At 48.6% G+C, this 21,431-nt stretch overlaps 5 protein-coding genes across 17 annotated transcripts in view; 2 read left to right on the top strand and 3 right to left on the bottom strand.

Annotated features, from left to right (window-relative positions):
- Window positions 1–9,355, top strand: part of LOC121595996 (leucine-rich repeat and fibronectin type-III domain-containing protein 3) — a 103,575-nt gene extending 94,220 nt beyond the window's left edge. For 3 of the 7 annotated variants that reach the window (XM_041920529.1, XM_041920527.1, XM_041920528.1), the window contains 3 exons: window positions 222–369; window positions 4,264–4,793; window positions 4,969–9,355. In XM_041920529.1, coding sequence (XP_041776463.1) covers window positions 222–369; window positions 4,264–4,793; window positions 4,969–5,101 — 811 coding nt within the window. In that variant the 3' untranslated portion in view covers window positions 5,102–9,355. Of the gene's footprint in view, window positions 1–209; window positions 370–4,260; window positions 4,794–4,968 lie in introns of all 7 variants that reach the window. The other 4 variants (XM_041920533.1, XM_041920531.1, XM_041920530.1 and 1 more) reach the window with 4 other exon arrangements.
- Window positions 1–10,991, bottom strand: part of LOC121595998 (rab3 GTPase-activating protein catalytic subunit) — a 113,045-nt gene extending 102,054 nt beyond the window's left edge. The window contains exon 1 of the mRNA XM_041920534.1: window positions 9,373–10,991. Within this exon, the coding sequence (XP_041776468.1) occupies window positions 9,373–10,850 (1,478 nt within the window). The 5' untranslated portion in view covers window positions 10,851–10,991. The remainder of the gene's footprint in view (window positions 1–9,372) is intronic.
- A 154-nt stretch (window positions 10,992–11,145) lies between these two features.
- LOC121596017 (endonuclease G, mitochondrial) lies at window positions 11,146–12,354 on the bottom strand. Its single transcript, XM_041920582.1, has 2 exons — window positions 11,660–12,354; window positions 11,146–11,594 (listed from the first exon to the last, which is right to left on the bottom strand). The coding sequence occupies exons 1-2, from the start codon at window positions 12,224–12,226 to the stop codon at window positions 11,205–11,207; spliced, it is 957 nt and encodes a 318-aa protein (XP_041776516.1). The 5' UTR covers window positions 12,227–12,354; the 3' UTR covers window positions 11,146–11,204.
- A 93-nt stretch (window positions 12,355–12,447) lies between these two features.
- Window positions 12,448–15,127, top strand: LOC121596015 (aspartate--tRNA ligase, mitochondrial). The gene is made up of 4 exons (XM_041920573.1): window positions 12,448–12,697; window positions 12,777–13,421; window positions 13,488–14,162; window positions 14,228–15,127. Exons 1-4 carry the CDS (start codon window positions 12,566–12,568, stop codon window positions 14,801–14,803), a joined length of 2,028 nt encoding a protein of 675 aa, XP_041776507.1. The 5' UTR covers window positions 12,448–12,565; the 3' UTR covers window positions 14,804–15,127.
- LOC121596016 (diacylglycerol O-acyltransferase 1) lies at window positions 14,865–21,188 on the bottom strand. Of its 7 annotated transcripts, none has more exons than XM_041920581.1 (9): window positions 21,124–21,188; window positions 18,217–18,432; window positions 17,020–17,148; window positions 16,862–16,953; window positions 16,617–16,778; window positions 16,203–16,352; window positions 15,768–16,114; window positions 15,538–15,704; window positions 14,865–15,467 (listed from the first exon to the last, which is right to left on the bottom strand). In XM_041920581.1, exons 2-9 carry the CDS (start codon window positions 18,348–18,350, stop codon window positions 15,146–15,148), a joined length of 1,503 nt encoding a protein of 500 aa, XP_041776515.1. In that variant the 5' UTR covers window positions 18,351–18,432; window positions 21,124–21,188; the 3' UTR covers window positions 14,865–15,145. The 7 variants fall into 7 exon arrangements, with proteins under 7 accessions (XP_041776515.1, XP_041776512.1, XP_041776510.1 ...); XM_041920578.1 differs by lacking the exon at window positions 21,124–21,188 and adding an exon at window positions 20,519–20,741 and having other exon boundaries at window positions 18,217–18,454; XM_041920576.1 differs by lacking the exon at window positions 21,124–21,188 and adding an exon at window positions 20,519–20,741.
- Between the last annotated feature and the right edge of the window lie 243 nt (window positions 21,189–21,431).

Raw genomic sequence — 21,431 nt, 5'->3', positions numbered from 1 at the left:
CCACTTCTCATGACTCTCTTTCGCTTCTCTTTACACATCTGCACCATTGGTTATCCTTTTATTTATGTGTTTTTTATTTTCTCTCTGCACAATCGGTTCAACCCATCATCCTTGCACCCTTGCACCCTTGCACCCTATCCCCCCCACCCACCACTGCACACTCGCACACACCCTCGTGCCCGACAACAACGCATTGTCTACAACGCCAGGATTCTTTTCAGAAGACGCTCGAAGAAGCTGCAGTCCCTGTCGCAGCAGAAGAGCGCACTGCCGATCGCAGGCCTGCCCGTCAACTGCTGCGGACCGACGCCGAGCCCGAACGGGCCGCTCGGTTCGCTCGCCACGCTGTCCGCATTCAACTCGCACAAGGTAAAGAAAAGCATATTTGGCAACCGTAACAAACTAACGATCACCAAGCTGTGAGGAGCGCGGCATCCTCGAACCGTGAACGTTTTAGAACGATCGTAGTAGTTGTAGAAATAGTTGTAGATGTTAGTAGTTAGTGAACTGTGGTAGCTGAAATTTTGCTTTTAGTACTAATTCATCGATTAATCCTAGCGTAAGGGTTATCTGTAACTGTTGTGTTTGTGTGTGTCGTTGCGCGCGCCTAACATCCTAACGCCTAAGTAAATGATAATATAATACTCGCCATAATATACGATGAAGAAGCTTGATCCCACCGAACTGCAGCGTCTTTACATCGAAGGATCTACCAGCTCTACCAAAGACTAGCTGCTTCCCGGAACAAGAGTTGCTACAGGTTGCATTTCGTAACAGGACAGAGACAGAGATACATAGAGAGAGGCGTATACAGAACATTATAGATGGAAAAAAGGAATACAAACCATACCGAGGATCGATTTCATGTTGGAAAATAAAATAAGAAACACACCAAACCATATAAGAAATACTTTGCAAATCTCTACAAACTGACCCAAATGAGGACGACGTGCAAGCTCAAGGTTGTTCCTCCAGATACGCCTCTACAATGCATCGCCAAAAGCATTCTCAAATGCAGGACATGTCCGTGACATCTGTTGTCGAAAACAAAACGGTGCAGCAGTGGGGTTTCATGAATATATTTCCATCTTTTTTATTTTCCTACCCATTTTCACTCGCTTGTGTATCGGCTGGTAACAGCATGACAGCGCGACCGGCCATCAGCATGGCTGGCCATCCCCCAAATTGTACACCTTTTTCAACCCAACCTTCCGGCTTTAACAAACGGAAATTAATTTTACACTGCATTGCAAAGAGTTCCTCCGCGCTGTATGTTCCCTATTATGCTGTCCGCGTTTTTTGGAATAGCAAACCCCAAAAATGCATCTCTCTACTAAAAACCATCATCCATTCACGTTCGTTCGCATGATCGCTCGTTTAGTATGCCAAATAAATGACGAATCGCTCCGCCGTGCGGCAGAGAGGCATGGGGAGCAAAAATATTTAACTAGAGAGTTTTCCACACGGAAAAACTTTTAACCACCCGCACGAAACTGTGTGTTTGCATCACTGTTTCGACAGCCCGAGTCGGAAGTGCATTCCCGGGTTTGCAGAGTGTCCAAAAATGTGGTCACCGTCAAACAGAGCCAGGACCTGAACGTTCTGCTGGACAGTAGTTACGGTTTTTTGGGCTTTATTTCCCTTCTTTTTTCCATCAACTCACCAACTGCGTCTGACGGTTTAAAGGTCGGACGATGCAGCAATGAAATTAGTAGCTAGCTTCCACGACCGCCGGAGGAAGAAAAAAGTCCTGGTCTTCCAGGCCAAAGTCAAAGTTCAGTAACAAGCAAACTGGTGTGCATTTCCAACCAGCAAATGAATATAAACTGCACGCTGCATCTTTGCACCGATGTAACTTTAAAACGATAATAAATGTGATTAAAACTGACACATACACACCGTTGCGGGAAGGTTTGTGTGCGTGTGTGTGTGGAAGAAATGTCGGGAAGGGGACACAACTTTCACCTCGTCCAAGTTCGACTCCGACGGGCTAATACCCACAGCCGCCGGTACGACCCAGGATCCATTTCCATCGTTCGCGAACGTGACTCCTCCTAGCGTACCTCAGCTTCCTTCCCTACCCCCCTTGAAAGCCAAGCCTGACTAGAATCACGTTTATGAGCAAACTTTTCTCACTTTCCGACCCAGCCACCGGCTGACAAAAGTGCAATTGTGCATTCCGCCCGAGCTTTGGGGTAATGAAATTTTAAAATTCTTTCCTTCCTTTCCGTGCCACCCGAGCGCCCCTTCCTACCCCGATGCAACAACAGAGCTCTATAATGCCATTTGTGCAACAGCATCAATCACACTTCTCGCATTACGACTCCATTATTTGAGTTTAAGGGGCAAAACTTCCGGCTGTTGCTGCCGCTGCTCGTAAACGGCACTAAACAAACACTGAGAGAATATTCGGAAGACAATTAAAGGATTACCAGCAAATGCAAGGATAGAGTTTGTGGGTGTATGTGTGTGTAAATGTGGTGCATGTGCATCTAACAACAGGAAAAACAGAAACAGCGAACGAACAACTTTGTTCCTTAATGAGTGTTGTGTGTTTGCAATAAAAAAGACATTCGAAACAGGGCTTTATGATTTTAACGATACTCGAATGCCGCTGCTTGGCAGAGCTTTGATTGCATTGCGTAGTATTACTAACACTTACTTGCAATGTACTAAAATGGTGTGTTGATTGGTGGGTTTTTTTTTTAAATCAATAGAAATCCACATTTAGCAAATATTCAATTACAATATTGTGTCATTTCACTCTCACACATACCGTGGCGGATGTTAATTTAAGATACGCTCCATTAACATGCACATTTCCGGTTGCATCAATTCCGATCTCCCCATGTGCAATAAATGCAACCGACACGATAAACGCGGGGTTTTCCACTTTTCCGCTTAACACACCAACACACACACACCAGCTGGTCATCTGGTTGAGTGATTTTATCGCCAAATTGCAGCGCCAAATATATGTGTTTGCCGCAATCTGCCTTTCGAAAGCGCATATTCAGACGATCCATACTGACAATCGTGTGTGTATGTGTGTATGTGTGCCACTTTCTCACACATGTAGGGCGAAGGAAGCCAGGGAAAGATTCACCGATTACGATAAATGAAAGCGATTTTCCGACCATCCCCCCGAACTGCTTCTCGTTTGCCTTTTTCACTTCCATTTTCCCGCAGCAGTTCCAGCGGGGGTGTTGTTGATAGCTTTGCGCTGCAAAGGTAAACGAAAGGGAGAAACAGTTTTTTTACACTCTAATTATTATTCTAATTCAATGCTGCAACGCCCACCGCACCCTGTGCATCGGAACGAGCTGCAATTTTCCATTAATTTCAATGCTAACTTTAATTTCTTCCGTCCACCGCGCCTGAATGCATCCACACTGCAAACCCCTCCCTTGTCTTGCCTAGCACGTGCCCTGAAACAAAGTAGAAAGAAAGCTCCAAAGTACGACCGATGCATTGTGGCATGGCATGGCTCTTGTTAGCTTATCATGTTTATCGCATTTAATAATCCGGAAAAACTGGGCCACACGACACCTAGAGCGTCCCAGAGCGCCACCCCCCTACTATTTCTTCCTTCTTCCCAGCTACGGATGCTCATTTTCTTTTCTGTTTTATTTCACGTTTTTCCCTCCCGCTTCTCTGTGTGTGTGTGGTTTGTTTTTCCGTGCATTATTCCGAACACGTGGAGCTTTGCAGTAGGAAAAGATAGATAAAAAGTGAGAGGGAGAAAGAGAGAGAGAGAGAGAGAGTGAGTGAGAGGAAAACGGCCATTTGTTCAGAAGAAGAAGTGCAACCCGGGATGCAACCTGCCAACGTGGCTGATGGCGATGAGGAGATGAATGGTTCCGTCCCGCGCGACCTGCGCCGGTGAGCGGAGGAGGACAATAAACGCTGATTGCAATTGGCAGCTCGTTCGGAACGGAGTGAACTAGAGGTTATGGTGATGGGTGTGTGTGGTTGTGGTGTGCTGGGTGGTAATAGCTATAATGATTTTCACGGCACTACTCGGAGCAAAAGCGCAAAAAACAGGACAGAGCGTCAAGCAGAAACGATTGTAATGACACACTGACAGTGACGCTGTTTATGGTGGTGATGGTTGCGATGATGATGAAGATAACAACGGTAATGGTGATGGTGTGGTGTTAAAAAAAAAGAAACAGAGCTTCTCCCCGCCTCCGTTGCTCATGCTGATAATATTCGTATCTTCCTTGCTGCATTCTCTTCCGCGTGCATTGTGGCGTGCAGCAGGACTGGGACCAGGTGTCGGCGTACAGTGGCCGCTCGATACCGCGGCCACGCATCTACCCGATGGAGAACCAGGCCATCCCGGACGATCTGCGCAGCCACGTGTCGCACTTTTCGGCCGTCGGCGGTGGTGGTGGTGGCGGCGTTCCGAAGGTGGGCAAGGCACGCTCGATCGCGGACGGACAGTCGCACCACAGCTTCTCCAACCACTCGCAGCGCGGCTATCTCGGGTCGGCCTTCCCGAGCAATCTGGTGAACTCTCGACCAGGTAAGGGATGGTTGTGTTTGCGTCAACACTACATCAGTGTATTGATTGAGCGTTGTTTTTTGTCTTCGACAGAGCTAAGACAGTCGCGGCAGTCACTGGCAGCCGCGTCGGAGCGCATGTCCCGAGCGTCCTATGCCGGGTCGATCGTGCACGGACCGGCCCACAGCATCGCTTCCAGCACGAGACGCACCCGGCCAAGGTCCCGATCGCGGGATCAGCTTAGTGGAGCGCACATTCACACCCATCAGCATCGTCCCGGCAGTCGGTAAGTGGAATCTTATCCCAACAACTCGACGCAACCCTTTCCCTTAAGTGTCCAATTGCGGTATCAAGTGGATCTTACACTTCAAAGGACCAACGCACCGAATTCAATTGACCACTTCCCTTTCAACTTCTCGGTACTCTAATGGACCACCTCCTCTTTCTCCCGCCCCTACCAGCTACTCCACCGCCGGCTCGACCCACACGCTCAACAACTACTGCGACACGTCCGACAACTGGACCGACCACGACATGGACATCTACATGGCGCGCAACCCGACGGCCCGCAACGGCGGCATGGTGCCGTTATGAGACCGGCTGCTCGTTTCCTGATACGGCGATCCGGCACACGATTACGGCGAACTTTTCTGACAGCGACTACCCGCCGACGGCCGGACGGTTGCGGGGCGCTGCCCCACGATCGACGACCGCCGGCCGACCCTGACGCTGATCGTGCCGGACGCTCCGTCTAGCGGTGGTGCAGCCGGGCCCGACGAAGCCCCGCCCGAGTACAGCGAAATCAACGAGCACGAAACGATGATCCCACTGGCCACGACGATGCGACGGTGCGACTACACCGGGCCTGCTCGAACGCCCCAGCCACGGTTGAAGGTGCGCGACTGTCGGCCAACTACGCCACCGCTGGAGAGTCTGCTCGGTTCGCCCAGCGGTCCCGGGTACGTCGAGCTGGAGAACTACTGCAATCGGCTGAAGGAGAACCTGCAGTACTGAGGGAGTTTTCTTTTGGATTTTTTTTTTTTTTGGAAAACGGGGGTAAGGGTGAACTAAATGTAACAGTGGTGGGGACGGCGGTACGTTACGGTGTCCTCCAAAGGGTTTAGCAGTTAGCAAACGTTAGGCAATAATATACTTGTAAAACAAGCCAGTCTCTTTGACGAGTGCACAAGCAAGAGAGATCGAGAGAGAGAGAAAGAGAGAGAGAAAGAGAGAGAGATCGGGATAACATATAATATTTAAAATCACTATTCGTAAACATTTCAATGACCAGTTAAGAGTATAAGTATAATTGTAGAGCGTTGAGAGAGACACAGAGAGAGAGGGAGCTGTAGTTTAGTCGAATTAGAAGCGAAGGAAGCGCGTCGTATCCTAAAGAAGCATAACAAATGCTGGGCCTTTCTTAAGAGTAGCCGTAAGAGTAGTGAAGCGAGTGAACTATAAACGAATCGACCGGCGACTGAGACACACCTAAGACGTGCGTAGCTAAGATTTCAACACATGCAAAAGACACACGCACACACATATCATCCACATATGCTTCCGAAAGGGAAGCGAAATTAACGAAACAAAATGACCCAAACCCCGTAGCAATTTAAACTTGTCGGATTGTATGAAATAATAAGCACAAATAGCAAGGGCAAATAGTCGCACGGCTGGCGAGCAGTGTTAATAGAAAGCATACAGCGATAACGATTCATCCCAAAAAGAAGAAGAAGGAAAAAACGCACCCAGAAAGCGGAATAGGGGAAAAAACACGGATATTTAGGATGATGCAATACAGTTTGTTTCGTACACATGCAAACATTCGGAGCAAAGCGGGCTTTCACAATATGTACTCATCCCAGTTTCTCTCACCCTTCTCCTACACGTTCGTCCTACTTCCAACCACAACATACCCTCCCACCCCACACCGCGAAAGCGAAGGTGCGATGTAACCGTATCCTGTAAATAATCATCGCAACCTTCCTTTCCGGGAAAATAAACCTCCCCAGCGTTTCCTTCACACGCTATTATCGCATTGGTTTCTGCCCTGTGGCGTGTTATGCATTATGGCTCTGCTTTTTTGGTTCTGTACTGTTTTGTGTTTTGTTGGGTTTTCCCCCCGAATTGGGTTCTAGTTTTTCTTACAAACATCATAAAACAAAACAATGTTTCGCTTTGTTTTACTTTATTTTTCATTTTTCTGAGACTTTCTCTTTACTTTTCTATGTTTGTTTGAAAAATAAAATGTTGATTTAAAGGCTTTCATCGCTAAATTTCACGCACACTGTAACATTTCAAAACAACGGACCAAATAGCAATGTCAGCAATGTAGGAATGTAGTTTGGTGCAGTGAGCTCATTTATTTAATCTCTTCTCTACAATTGAAATAACCCAACGAATGGAACTGTTGAACGGGTCGGATGGATGTCCGAAAAAAAACCCTCCAAACTCCATTCCATCGTTGGGGTATTTTAATTATTTGCTCAGTATTCTCAGTAGTTTGCGATGCAGGCGCTAAGGTTTTATTTATTTCGCGCTGCTTTTTTATACAAAACTACCAAAACCCCGTGATCCCTTTTCCTCCTCGATATGAACGATATGAATACACAGTTGTTAAGTTTGTTCGTAAATTACAAGTGTTAGAGTGTTAGATCACCGTCGTCACATCACCGTCGTCGTCGTCGTCGTCGTCTTCGTCGTGTGCTAAACCTATGTTAAACATTTGATAGTTAACAAGCGATCGACGGGAAATCTTCGGAAAGACTTCTGCATAGCGTTAAGATGCACAGCGTACGATCACATACAAGCATCGCAATACGATGCTTTATTGTTTGTGTGTTTCCGGCGAATGTGGGCAGAGAATTGTAGTTCGTTTCTAAGTACAGTGCAATTCCCAAACCGATTGTCGATTAGTAACAAAATCTAAGTATAGCAAAACAATCGATATAGCACAATGTAACCAGTAACATCAAATCAAAGGTCTAAAAATTGGGTTTAAGATAGTGGGATTGGCATAGGACGCGGGAGGAACTAAAGATGGTGGATATGGTTAAAACCTAGCGATAAGTAATTACTGAACTGTACATAGAGTAATGCTAGCTGTTTTGTAAGACAAACGAACAAATTGAAACGAAATATTTAACCCCTGGTGTGTATTAGGTGTTGTTTGTTTGTTTTGTTTCTTCGTCTACAGATAGATGGAAAGGGCCTTTACTGCGTGTGCAGCACTCATTTGCCCCTCCCAACCCAAAACAAAAAACGAAGAAAATCAAAAACGATTCGGTTTAAAAAAAAAAAGCAAGAAAGAGAAGGCAGAACAAAGTGCAACTAAAATTCAGCATTAGCAATTAAACATCAAAATTAATGTCCGTACACCAAATATTGATAGACAACGCGAAAGGTCGAGAAAGAAACACGTTAAGAGTGGCGTAACTTATTTTTAACACATTCAAAGCGAAAAGGAAGTGCATTAGAGGTACTGTGTATGTGTGTGTGTAGGTTTGTGTGAAGGGAAACCACTGTAGGATCTATTTTTGTACGTAAAACCAACAGAAAACCACTGGAAAAAATACTCAACATCAAGCATTAGCTAAGGGACGTGCGGCGCGCAACCAGCTGAAGCTTTCCGCCGGTTGCGTATCCCCACGTGTCCGGGAAAGGTGCTTGCGCATGATGCAAATCGTAGCCTTATTTCATTCAATTTACGCACTGCACTAGTAGCAACGGTCGCATTCATCTAGCTATATATATATATATAGATATGTGAAAGTGTGTGTGTTGGAGAGAGCGAGAGAGAGCAGGGTAAATAGGTAGGCCATGCAATGTTTAAAAGATTGCAGAAAGGACAGCAAACGGCAGGTCAATTGATTGATTGCTTTGCGTGATGTGTTGAAACAATACCCATGCAACTCCCTGTAAGCGCCACGTGGTCGTGAAGGAAGCGTGACCAATAACTGCTAGTGTGTAATAGTGTAATATGACTAATTAAGGGTAGGAAACGGAAACGTTACTCTCGTTTATTTTTGAGTAGATATCTTTTTTCTCCCATTTCGCCGTTGGAAACTGATGTCAGGTTTTCCGTTGTCGGTACGCTCCCTCCAATCCCCATCTTCTCCCAATTCACCCACCCACCCATCATCAGCTCATTCCAAACCCACCCTTCATCCCTTCAACCCGATACGAAAACTTGACATTACATGAAGACGGGAAAATGAACACAGTTGAAAGTTAACATTTGAAAGGAGGCGAAGAAGAAGGAAAACGAAACGATGTTGTAAAGTTCTGATAGAAGCATCATCCATCGCTAGTGTTAAGGTCGTTAGGATGGCATCATTAATAATAGCCACAAACACACATACACACGCACTGTCTCTCTTTCTCTCTCTCACTCTGTACCCTCTAAATCTCCGTTTGGTGTAGTAATCGAACGATTTAATTGTTAAAACTAATCCTTATCCCCCCCCTTTGCGATCGATCCACATCGGACGGGAGGCGGGGGAACGGGATAAAAACCAAGTGCAATGAGGAAAGAGCGGACTACTACTAAGAGAAGTGTGCACGAGACGGCGAGAACGAGATGAGTTAGCTCGAATAATATTTATACAATATACACAACTAGAAACATACACACAGACACACCCGCGTATATATTTAAACGAAAAGTAAAACAGAACCCCCCGAGGTGCGCCACAAACGCTATAAATTCCCACTCCCAGGCAAATTAAACAAAAGCTAAAACGAAAACGCAAAAGCGCCAACCCCTGCTGTACGCCAGGCGGACACACGCATTAAATACAAGCTGTATATAACAATAATCAAATCAATAAAGATCAATTTAAATGATAACATTTCGCCTTACTTACCCCGGTATCTGTATGCAGCGCTCGACGCGGTACCGCATTTCCTGTGCGAATTCGGCCCACAGTTGCGCCACGGCTCGCTTCCCCCCGAAGCACGCATTGCAGAGGGCCAGCAGAGTGGCAAGCCGGTGCACCAGCGAGTCCGGATTGGCCGACTTGATGCGCAGCGGATCGAACTCGGCCGGCCCGGTGACGGATGCGGCGTACGGCCACCGTGGCTCACGCTGTGCGTCCGGAAACAGGTAGTACAGCATGTCCTTCAGCTGTTCGTCGTTCAGTGGGCCCTCGAGCTTGGCCGGAGCGGCCTTGGGAGCAACGATTCTGCCCGGCAGCACAGACGACAGTCGTGGAATCTTCGATTCCGTGAGCAGATCGAGTGGATTAGCGCCCTCGATCGGCGGAACGTTGCCACCGAACGCAAGTTCGCTGAAGTATTCGGTTAGAGCGCGCCGCGAGTCCGAAATTTGCAGGTACTCCTGCAGACAGTCGGCCAGATAGCAGACGGGCGTGTCCTCGAACTGCGCCCGTAGACTCCAGAGCGGTGCCGACAAGGGATCAAAGTCGGAGTAGGTCTGCGAATCGACCACCACATTGTCCGCCACCTGCGGCCAGGTGCAGTGAACGATCAGCTCGCTTACCGGATCGATCGATACACCGAACGGAAGGGACACGGCGTCCGTTCCAGTCCAGCCCTCGGTGAACGGGACACTTTTATCGCTTACAAAGCTGCCGGAAACGAAACGTGCCAGCTGGTAGGTGAAACGGACCGACACCGCGACAGGATCAACGTACGCTACGCCAATTTTGCCCTTGAAAACCTCCAACAGCCCCGAAAGATACTTGCAGGTGGGTGGCGTTAGATGCAGATGCACAATATCGAACGACATGCGAACCGGGCCGGACTCACACACGCCCAGATACACGTGCTGCACCTTGTCCATCGCCTGCACAAACACGGGCACATCGCAGCTACTTTCCGACACCGCAATATGCACCGAGCTCATCAGGATGCGGATCCTGCTTTCGTTGGAGATCGATTTCTTCACCGGCGTGACGATCACAAACTCGCGCAACCCGTACCATTGCGCAAGCGGATGAAGTTTCTGCTCGTCCTCATCCCCATCGGACCGTTGTCCGTACGCCATACAGTAGTCGTTCTCGATCGACAGCAAATCCACAAACGTTTGACATCCGGAAACGGGCTCCACGGGTTCCGCTCCCTCCGTCAGGTCGGGTTCGAGCTGTGCACGGTAGTGCACAACCTGCAGCTCAACGTCCGCGAACTTTATCGTTTCGCGCGCCACATTCCAACAGCAGCTGGCCAGCTCGTGGTGGGCAAGCTTCCGGAAAGTGGTTTGCCCGAACGACAGCTTCCACTCGTGAAATATTTCCTCCAGCCGCGCATTAAACAACTCCCAGTCGGAGGCCGTCGTAAAGTCCTGCTGGAAGAACTCCGTATCGTCGACCTCTTCGTTCAGCATCGTATTTGTGGGTGGTAGATCAGTCCAATCGGTTAGGGAAACGGGGGAAAACTCCAGAAGTAAAACACAAAAACACGAAATTTCACTTTCACTAGTCGCAAGTCACGGAGAAACAACGCAACGCAGTCCCGAAGACGACGGACAGCTAAATGTAAACAAACCGCTGTCAAACGCTGTCGTACAGTGGTCGTATAGTGGTGTGTGTGAGATCTTTGCTACGCAGTTTTTTAAACCGACAATCAGCTGTTTTGTAGGTCGTTTTTGTTTTGATAATGAAAATCCACCAATTTGGAGTTAAAAAAGCGAAATTTTGGTTTCGGTAGCTTTATTTCTCACCTTCCAATACTCTCCCTTTCACACCTTTTTGCCATTTATCTTGGCCAGCTTGTTTCTTGCCAGCTTGTCGAAGAACAGCAATCCGGCAGCTCGCTCAACCGTCTCCGGTGGCACTTGGAACATCGTGATTGGCGTGCCGTTGTCTATCTTCTGGTTCGGCAGTACGTACGACTCCATCTCAAGCTTTCCATCGGACGTTTCCATTACGATTACTTTGTAGAAATGCGTCGGGACGGCCACGTTGTTCGATCCGATCACCTGATACTTTACGTACAGTTTGCCATCATCTTCCCGGCGGGGCAGATACAGCGGCCCGGTGCAGCAGTACACATTTGGATATTGCTTTGTCAGTTTTCTAACGTACCGTTCCAGATCGTTCCATTTGTCACGGTTAAAGCCCACCCCAACCTAGAAAGTGGAAACAAAATCATGAAATGCAGCTAAACCCACCAAAATCAATCCATTTCCCTGACCTGTGGTGCCATATTGGTGAGGTAGAACGTCTGATCACAATGCTTCTGCTCCATCCGATGGTTTCCCGCCGCTGCCAGATGGCCCCGATCGAACCCGGACCCTTTGTAATCCGTGTTTAGCGAGCGGAAGAACGGGTGGATGCTTTCGTCCGGCTTAAAGTCACACTTGGCCCGATCCACTGCATCATTGTGTTTGACCGTTGCGGGCGTTAGATGCTCAAACACCCAGTGAGCAACACGTGTCCTTCGATCGTACGAAAGCACATAATCGTCGAACGACCGTACATTGTCCAGTCCGGGGAATCCGTACTTCATAATCTGTCCGACGCGGCTCACATTCACCACCGCCGAGGAGGGACTGTCGGCGGGAATGGGAGTGGCTGCGGACACGGTTCCAAATATAGGCAGGCCGGGTTTGGAGCAGAACGATTCCGCTGCCTTGCCGGTGTTTATATAATCACTGGCGATGGTCAGCCTCTTCCGCTCGAGATACGTTCCAGTAAGATAGCCACCGAAGCCAACCGAAGACAACACCAACAGGCGGGACATCACGTTACGGGAGCTCATTTTCTAAAACTATACAATATTCGGTTAAAACTTTCTAATTCTATCTGCTTAAAGCTATTGCACTAGAAACAAGCACGTGCAGTGCGTGAAGGGGAAGAGACGAGATTTGTATTTTTGTCAACAAACCCCGAATCCACAACAAAACGCCTTCATACGAGGGGTAGGAATGTCGAACAAAACGCACGCTGTCAAAATGCTGTCAAACGATTTCTGACAGCTTTTGCTCCCACAACAACAAATTACCTTCTGCTGCCGGTTCATTATTTCGTTACGCATTGCAACAAATTACACAAAGATTGCTAATTTATTTCGTTAAGCGTTTTGTTTAAAGTTATCACGATGTTAAGGAGTAAAGTTTGTCGTATCGTGCATGCTGCTTGCAGTTCGTCGCCCTGTTTAAGCCCTACAGTCTTCTGCAAAAATGGGTCCTTCGATAAGATATCATTGCATCAGTCTTGTGCTTCGGGAATGGTAAGGTTTTCATCCTACTTCTCCGTTATCAGTCGCAGATACGATATTTGCATTCAATGACAATTTCCCTCTCTTATAGCATAATCACATCATTCAGCAAAGGCGTGGCATTCACTCAACCACGACTTGGAACCAGCTCAATGAGCTTAAAACACATTCGCCACAGCAGGAAGCACCGCAAAAGTCCTCGTCCTCGACAAACCAATTCACAACACGGTCTCATAATTGTGGAGAGTTAAGGCTGTCCCATGTCGGCCAGAAAGTCACACTGTGTGGATGGTTGGAGTTTTCCCGGATGAACAAGTTTTTCACTCTGCGCGATGGTTACGGCACGGTGCAAGCTCTTTTACCCGAAGAAGTGAGCAAAAGGTTCAGCTTGGATGGATTGGCCTTTGAATCAATCCTGCGCGTCACAGGAACGGTACAGCCCCGTCCTGAAGGTCAAGCGAACAAAACCAACCCGACCGGAGAGATTGAAATCCATGTGAGCGGCTTAGAGCTGCTGAACGAAGCAAAGAAACGACTTCCCATCAACGTGAAGGACTACAACCGAGCGAAAGAAAACCTTCGCCTTGAGCACCGGTACATCGATCTGCGAAATCGAGACCTTCAGCACAACCTGCGACTTCGTTCGCAAATAATCATGCGGATGCGAGAATGTATGATCAACGATTACGGTTTCGTGGAGGTCGAAACGCCCACCTTATTCCGCAGAACACCTGGGGTATGTTGTTTTAACAAGAAAACACCAATCCATTGAAAAGCTCATCAACACGAACTTCCCTTACAGGGGGCACAAGAGTTTGTCGTCCCATCTAGGAAACCGGGACACTTTTACTCACTCGTCCAAAGCCCGCAACAGTTCAAGCAGATGCTGATGGTGGGAGCGATCGATCGTTACTTCCAAATCGCTCGCTGCTACCGGGACGAATCGACCCGACCCGATCGGCAGCCCGAGTTTACCCAGCTCGATATCGAGCTTTCCTTCACCAATCGCGAAAGCGTTATCCAGCTGATCGAACAAGTGTTGACGAAATCGTGGCCCTACAGCGAGAATCCCATTCGGGCACCGTTTCCACGCATGACGCTTGCGGAAGCGATGGAGCGATTTGGCAGTGACAAACCGGACACGAGATTCGGTTATGAACTACAAAACATGACCAAAACGCTTGGGGCTGGACTTACCATGCCGGCTGGTGTACGGGAGCAAGACTTTCGGGTGTACGGAGTCGTTGTACGTGCGGAGGAAGCTCGAAAGCTGCCTACGGGGTTGAAGAAATCGCTTGAGGAAATAGCGAAACAGAGCAACTTCTGTAAGTTTACGCAGAGCAAAGTGACACCCGAGTGGAGTTCGGGACCGATTCAACGATTACTTGGCAAGGAATCGGCTGACGCGTTGAGCGAGCAACTGTCCTTGCAGCCGGACGATCTGCTGCTGCTTGGCTGGGGAAAGCAAACTTACGTGGTAAGTGGTTTTGTTGTATTATCCATTTACTTGTTGAAATTTACACAAAATCTCCTCTTTTCTAGCAAAACTTGATGGGCAGAATACGGCTGGCTACGTACGAAGCACTAGAAGAGCGCAATCTAGCACCGAAACGGCAGTCCCACGCGCACAACTTCCTCTGGGTGGTGGATTTCCCCATGTTTAGTGAGAACGAAGAGACGGGCCAGATCGAAAGCACCCACCATCCCTTTACGGCACCCCACCCAGAAGATGCGGCCGCACTGGCCGACGGTTGCAGTGAAAACATTTACAAAATTCGATCGCTAGCTTACGATCTCGTATGGAATGGGGTCGAAATCGGCGGCGGATCGATCCGTATACACAACAGCCAGCTACAGCGAATGGTGCTGAAGGATGTGCTGAAGATCGAGCATGCCCATCTTCACCATCTGCTGGACGCGCTGGAAAGTGGTGCCCCACCGCACGGCGGCTTTGCCATCGGGCTCGATCGCTACGTTGCGCTGCTGTGCAATGCGCCGTCCATACGGGACGTGATCGCCTTTCCCAAGAGTGCCGACGGTAAGGATCCGCTCTCGAAGGCGCCCGTCCCGATCAGCGAGGAAGAGAAGCGAATATATCACATTAAAGTTGTCGAGTGAGTATAATGAGATCGTTTTGTCGTTGGTAGTCGAAGGAACGAGTTGATTAAACAAAACTGAATTATTGTCTCGTACAAAAGTGACGGAAAGAACAAAATACTTTTTTTATTATTAAAAAAAAGACAAAAGAAAACATTAACCTGTACAAAAACGGCTTTATCAAAAAGATGTACAAATTGGCGATCTTCGGCAACGAGCCGTGGAACGATGATGGACAGCAGTCTGTGTGTGTGAATGTAGATTACGTGATGTGTGTATTGTGGAATGTTCGCATTCTCCCTCCCTCTCTCTCTTCCTCTCTCTTTTTGGCACTTTTGGTGTGGTCAAAAAGTGTATCCCCTCTCACACCAGCACATCGTTGTAGTTGGTGATGACAAAGTCGTGATAGTACATCATGATGGCCAACGGTTGGCCCAGAATAATCGAGGCCCACACGAGCATATTGCCCCACCGGGGTCCGTAGTTCGTCTCCATGTACTTGGCAACGAACGAGAGCGGAATCTGCGCCATCATCCCGGTGAATGCCCACACCTTGAACGTTTTCAGCGGCACGCTGACGAGATACTCGTGGAAGAAGGCGCTGAAGAAGAACACGATCACCGAGGCGGCCACCTTGGAGTAGCCGAGCTCCACCACTGGGATGTACAGATGGCGAACGCACCACCTGGGGAGCAAGAACGAGAAGCAGGATCGTTAAAAAGGAAGCCCTTTCCAATGAAAACTCCTGTACATACTTGTGCACGGGCATGTTCCACGTGCGCCAGAACGTGTCAATGTTGTTCGCGTTCCACCAGTCGCTGTAAAAGTTCCGGTCGGCAAAGTGTAGCAGCTCGCCCATCAGATTTAGGAACGAGTGGAACGTCAGGTAGAAGAAGCACAGCCACATCAGATGGTTTGGAATCTGTCGGACAAATCAAAACGAGGTCAAAACATGAAATCCACGTACCTTCACACCTTCACTTACCGCCAGCTTTAGCAAACGTTCGGCCGTCTTTGTAAGATCCATGTTGGAAAACGGCACCAGCGAGTTGCGCACCGACGGGATCATCCACTGCTGGAACAGACCCATCACGATGTGCACCCCGATCACCACCTCCAGCATGCGTTTGATCAGGAACCGCTTCCGAATGCGGTTCGTCTTGGGGAAGTTCAGCTCGTAGCAGAGGGTCGGCGCCAGCAGGAAGTAGAACAGATCGACCGGATGCAGATTGTCCGGATAGTGTACCAGGGCCGGTACTTTGTCCTTATCGTTGCAGTAACCGGTCGCGCTACCGTTGGCCGTACGTTCCGCTTCCTGTTCCCTTCCATTCTCTGCAAAGCGCGGGAGTGCAAAGCGCGTGATTAGGTCAACTGGCAAAAGGCGAACGGTCGGTCGGGGGGAGGAAGTTGTGTTACTTACGCAATTGCGCTATCGTTATGCTTTGTCGCCGGCCGGAGCGACTGTGTCGGTGCTGTTTCTTTTCCGCGCGACACCACAGATTCACCTGCACGTAGCTCCAAAGCTTCAGGAACAGTATGCAATAGATGAAGCATACCGTCATAGCTCCCACTGCGAGAAGAGGGAGGCAAAGAGAGAGAGAGAGAGAGAGAGAATCGTTAGAGGAGAGGTTTGCGTTCCGTAACGCCCTTACACTAATTACAGCGCCAGTGTCGGGGGCGCACGGGTTCCACAAGTTCAAGGCCTGTGCGCCTTCAAACGGAGCCGTATCTCAGTCATATCTGGCCGGGCACGAATGAAGTTGTTACACAAGCGGCAATTAAAACGACTCCATCTATACGCGAACCCGTTCATTTCGCACCCGCGACCCCTTACCTAAGCTAAATATGTGTCCCTTCACGTGTATCACAACCATCGGGATTAGCACGAGCACGATAATGTTGACGATGTGTACAGCCATTCCGGCACTTTCGGGTATGATGTCGCTCGCCAGCGCACGCTCCATCATCAGGCAAATCATGACGGGCACCAGGGAGTCTGTGGAGGACAGCGCGATCGTTTAAAAAAAAAAAACCGTTGACAAACGACCCCGATAATACACCTCGGGGGATAATACTTACAGCTGATCAGCAACACCGAGGGATAACCTTCACCTTCACCTTTGCCGGTGAGCACCGTGAACCACTGCACCGGATCGACGCGGATACCGTATCTGGCAAGATCGAACACAACCGTTAGAAAGTGAACATAGTCGGGCGGCATCAGGGCCAGTACGTACTTGATAAAGTTCTCGAGCACCAGCCGTATGCCTCCCATCGTGAGCAGCAGAAAGCCCCAATTGACTAGACCGGTGAAGTTGTCGAAGCCGGAACTCCACGAGAACAGCGAATCCCGTGGTCGGTGACATCTGCCAGCAAAGTGGGAAGAGAGCAAATGGTGTGTAAAGAATTCCCCCCAAAGAATGACAATGGCCCATTAGTGGCGCTTAGACAACCATGTTGTCTGGCTGAGCAAACATTTAATGTGCCTGCATAACGGCTTCTTAGAATCAACGACCAAACCGCTGAAAGTCATCGTTTTGCAGGTGGAAAAAAACCGCTGCTTGCGTGCACATTTACAGGGTTTTCGAGGATTATATTGACATGTTCAGCGAGTTGTAGATTCGTTCAGGTATATAATAGACTCTTTCAGCGAGATATAGAATTGTTCGGAAGTAGGCGTAGACATGTTCAGCGATTCTGTAGAGCTGTCATTTGTTTTGTTTACACACTGTGCCGCAGGGTTCAATTTTTCATTCTTAAAAGTCCTAAAAGTAGTTAATAATCATTACCCAAGCTGTTTAATACATAAATTAGTTGAAAAAAGCTTATTTTTTGGAAAAAAGTTTGTTTACCTCCTGATGAGAATGATCCAACTTGCAGTCCAAGGGGTACGAAAGTGACAGCTCTACAGTATAACCGAAAATGTCTACGCCTACTTCCGAACAATTCTATATCTCGCTGAAAGAGTCTATTATATGCCTGAACGAATCTACAACTCGCTGAACATGTCTATATAATCCTCGAAAACCCTGTAATGCAATAGTACAATCAAACATAGAGTTTCTTGGTCCTCCACAGCAAGAAACCCCTATGATCGACATGCCCACTCAGTGTATCAGTTCCATTGGACGTATCATTGCCAAAGTAAGGGCAGTTCCTCGTTACGTGCACCCCGGATGATCACGCAAAACCCGCGCAAATGAGTTAAACAAACCGGCAACGTCTGATAACGGCTGCTATTGCTGCTACTGCAGAACTCCCTTGACCCAGAACATAAGGCTGCAACCCCAGAACCTTCGCTCCGACACGGCAGCATGACACGGCAGAAAATGCTCAAGGTTGCCAAAGCCCTCAACGGTTTTAAACACGGTTGCACTTTTGTCACCAATGAGCGGGATGAGTCATTACGCCTATCCCTCCTCCTGCTTACTCACGGTTTGTCCGGCTGTGATTTGCGCTGTTCCGATTCCTTTTTGGTGATCTCTTCCGCCCGCGTTACACTCTGCGTCCGCCGGTACCGGACCTTGTTCTCCTCCGCCGCCGCTGAGTGGTGCGTTTCGCCCGACATGCTTTCACTGTTTGGCGGGCGTGGTCTTTGGTATGTGCTACACAGGGAACGAACGAGGCTGGACACAAACCAGGACGAAGGTCTGGAAAGGAAGAAACAACCATCTTGAAGAAGCTTGGAAATTACTGGATAGCTCGATACACTGATAACAGCAAACACACGATTTTCGGGGTGTTTTAGTGTGGCACGTTTCTTATCACGCAGGGGGGGAAAGCCATAAAGCTTTGAGGCGTTGATATCGGGATTAGTAAGGCGGGATTTTGCTTAAATCATGCTGACTTCAACCTGTACTACCCTACGGGAACACAATCAGATGTGATGTACGGTTCAATGTGATCATCTCTAGCACTTTTCATGACCTCATCTCTCTGAGGTGCATCTGGATCTTATCAGTTTTCGTTCTTTCATTTCCTTCAGTTTTCAGAATGGAAGTGGAAAAGCAAAATGTAAAATGTGTCCTCCGTTGTCTCACGACTGATAAGCAAAACAAACTCTGTCTGGGGCTGGCAGATGTAACTACCAGCTGTTGATACCGTTGAAACGGGGTCAACGAGATTGCAAAACTGCAACTGTCTATGCACACACACTCAGTTGCAGTTTCACTGCGCATCACTTCCTATCTCCAAGTGCAGCAACAAGTCGCCATCAAACGAAAGGTAGATGGCCTCGGTGGACCTGGACAAACTCGATTGGTTTGTGAAAATGGTACGAGGTATGTATTGCTTCTATTGCTCATTTCGATGCGTCATGCACGTGTCCGTGACAACCGTGTCGTGGCGATGAACTTGACCCATGATGGGAACTGTCTCCGCGCCCACAAAACGCACACACAACACCGATCGTACGCCGTTATTTAACCGACGCCAATCGCCTGGTGCGGTGAGTTGCAGTTATCTTAATCTCTTTAATTCAATTGTTTCCGTTCGCCGGCCACAAATGGACTAGAATTTGTGATGCAACCGTGTGTGGAATGGATTTATGACGCCGTGGTAGGCGTCTTTCTATCGTTCTAAATCGCTTTTCTAAAATAAACAGTTGAAAGGGAAGGAATCGTTTGCTGTCGTTCAAGTTTCCGCAGACACCAACGCGACATTCCGATCAACCTTGGTGGTACGGAGTGCTTGGTTGGGTCCACCTTTACCCTCGCCATGCGGCCGTGCACTTGTTAATTATCGTACACCACCTGGACACAACACAGCACAAGCACAAGCACATACACTTTGTCCAAGGTTAGACGGCCCGGGCCCCATCCACAGACACGGGCCACGGGACAGATGGTCAAAAAAACAGGTTTTTTGTTCGGTCCGTTTGAATTGTTTTCGCGATCTCACACTGTGTGTGTGTGTGTACGTACAAACAAAAGCCCTCGATCGAGAGACAGCGAGCGAGAAGTCGCAAGTCGGTTTACGTTTTTGAGCATTTCGCGCTCGAAATTTTGATCGTTAATGTTGCCCATGTGTGCATTGTGTAGAAGACGACAAGCAAGAGAGAGAGAAAGAGTGCCAACAGGAAACACACATGCAACTCGGGGGTCGGAGCCGGAACACGCGCGCCATCATGGATGCGCGGGAATGTTATTGACCTTCTTTTCTTTCGTTCACAAAACACTATCGTGTTCTCTCAACACATGTCGAGGCCGTTGCGTCGTTACATAAGGCCGATTAGAATGCACTTGCTTCCGTGACGGAGTTCCTTTCCGCACCAGTTGTACCTTCTGTACGGGAACACACACACACACACATACACTTTTCGGGGAAACCGAGTGCCGACACACTGCACCGTACTGCATCCAGTGCAACACTACAGTGCGATCGATCTTCGCCGGGCCGGCTTTACAACGCTGCTCGTCCGCCGCTTATCAGCTGCTCGCGATCAAGGAACAGCTCAAGCTACCAACACACACACACGCGTGGTCTAAGCAACGACGCCCGCGGCCGCCTCTCGGTCAGTCGAGGCTTATCAGCATGGTCGAGGCTACGTACAGGTCGATTCCCGGTCGAGAGAAGATACCCTGCGACGACCGCAAAAACTAACAAAACGATGTACGACGTAGAAACCAGGCCCGGCGTCATCCCGCACGCACGTTTCCCGTTGGACATTGCTCCACAACAAATCATCCCCTGTCCTGTCCTTCTAACAAAAAACACCCTCAAAACATGCTGGCGTACCTCTCTACTACACGCACACACAGGCACAGGCACACTGGGGGATACTTTTACTGATTAAATTTAAACCGATCGGTGCACACCATTATCATCGCCCTTTGGCAGCGCAGCGCAGGCAGTTCCTCGTGCCGCGCCTTGTAGAACCGAACTGAATACGCGAACGTGACTGACGACGACGACGACGACAGTGGAGAGTGGACGCCGCAACCGTTATTGGAAGGGAGCGACCGGCACACTATGGGGCGCGCACCAAAACGATGATGATGGGTGCGCACCCCATAGCACATGGCACCGCGATGCCCTAAATATAGAGAGAGCAAAGTCTAAAGTGCACGCACAAACACACTCACACAAGCCAATCGGTTTTGGGATTGGATGCATTTTTGATAAATTGATTTAACAAGAAAAAAAGCCTAATTTTAGCTAAATTTGTTTGACCGTTTGTCACTGCGGCCGGAACGCATGTGGGTCGTCGTCATCGATACTGTAATGGCACGGTAATGGTACAGTGTGTGCTGTGCGAGTGTGTTCCTTATTTTCTAACACCTAGAAAGGTTATCATTGTATGTAGTTGTTCGTGTCAAGTGTTTTTCCTTTTTGAAAATTACCTTAAACCGCGTGTCACAACCGTTACCGAATTTAAATCGCACCCGTTCTACATTTGTGTCCCGCGCTGTATGACTGACCTCGACTTACATGCGTTATTGCTTTTCCGCGACGCGAACTCCATTAGCAGACCCCCACTCCCCCCGCAAGAGGGACCGGCTGGCCTGAAAGAAAGACGAAGGCGAAGGGAAAGGAAAGGTTTTGTTGTTAATCGGATATACACCAATGCCGTTGCACCAATACACATTCACACACTTAATATGTGCAGTTTGTGTTTGCGTGCTACGGCCACTTAGCACTATCACACTTA

This window comes from Anopheles merus, chromosome 3R, assembly GCF_017562075.2.
Source record: "Anopheles merus strain MAF chromosome 3R, AmerM5.1, whole genome shotgun sequence".
In the NCBI taxonomy this organism is placed as follows: Eukaryota; Metazoa; Arthropoda; class Insecta; order Diptera; family Culicidae; genus Anopheles; species Anopheles merus.
The sequence above is the reverse complement of the archived record's forward strand: the minus strand, read 5'-3'. Positions and strand labels throughout refer to the sequence as shown.

What these genes read in the sequence shown, in the direction of transcription:
- LOC121596016 (XM_041920575.1), bottom strand. Translation starts at nt 19,909, where the DNA reads ATGATGGCGCGCGTGTTCCGGCTCCGACCCCCGAGTTGCAT. An exon ending in CTCCGACCCCCGAGTTGCAT is followed by an intron (nt 18,433 to 19,868) that starts GTGTGTTTCCTG and finishes CTTCCTTTCCAG; the next exon opens with ACCTTCGTCCTGGTTTGTGT. An exon ending in AACGTTTGCTAAAGCTGGCG is followed by an intron (nt 15,705 to 15,767) that starts GTAAGTGAAGGT and finishes TTTGTCCGACAG; the next exon opens with ATTCCAAACCATCTGATGTG.
- LOC121596017 (XM_041920582.1), bottom strand. Translation starts at nt 12,226, where the DNA reads ATGAGCTCCCGTAACGTGATGTCCCGCCTGTTGGTGTTGTCTTCGGTT. An exon ending in TCACCAATATGGCACCACAG is followed by an intron (nt 11,595 to 11,659) that starts GTCAGGGAAATG and finishes TCCACTTTCTAG; the next exon opens with GTTGGGGTGGGCTTTAACCG.
- LOC121596015 (XM_041920573.1), top strand. Translation starts at nt 12,566, where the DNA reads ATGTTAAGGAGTAAAGTTTGTCGTATCGTGCATGCTGCTTGCAGTTCG. An exon ending in TATTCCGCAGAACACCTGGG is followed by an intron (nt 13,422 to 13,487) that starts GTATGTTGTTTT and finishes CTTCCCTTACAG; the next exon opens with GGGGCACAAGAGTTTGTCGT. An exon ending in GGGGAAAGCAAACTTACGTG is followed by an intron (nt 14,163 to 14,227) that starts GTAAGTGGTTTT and finishes CCTCTTTTCTAG; the next exon opens with CAAAACTTGATGGGCAGAAT.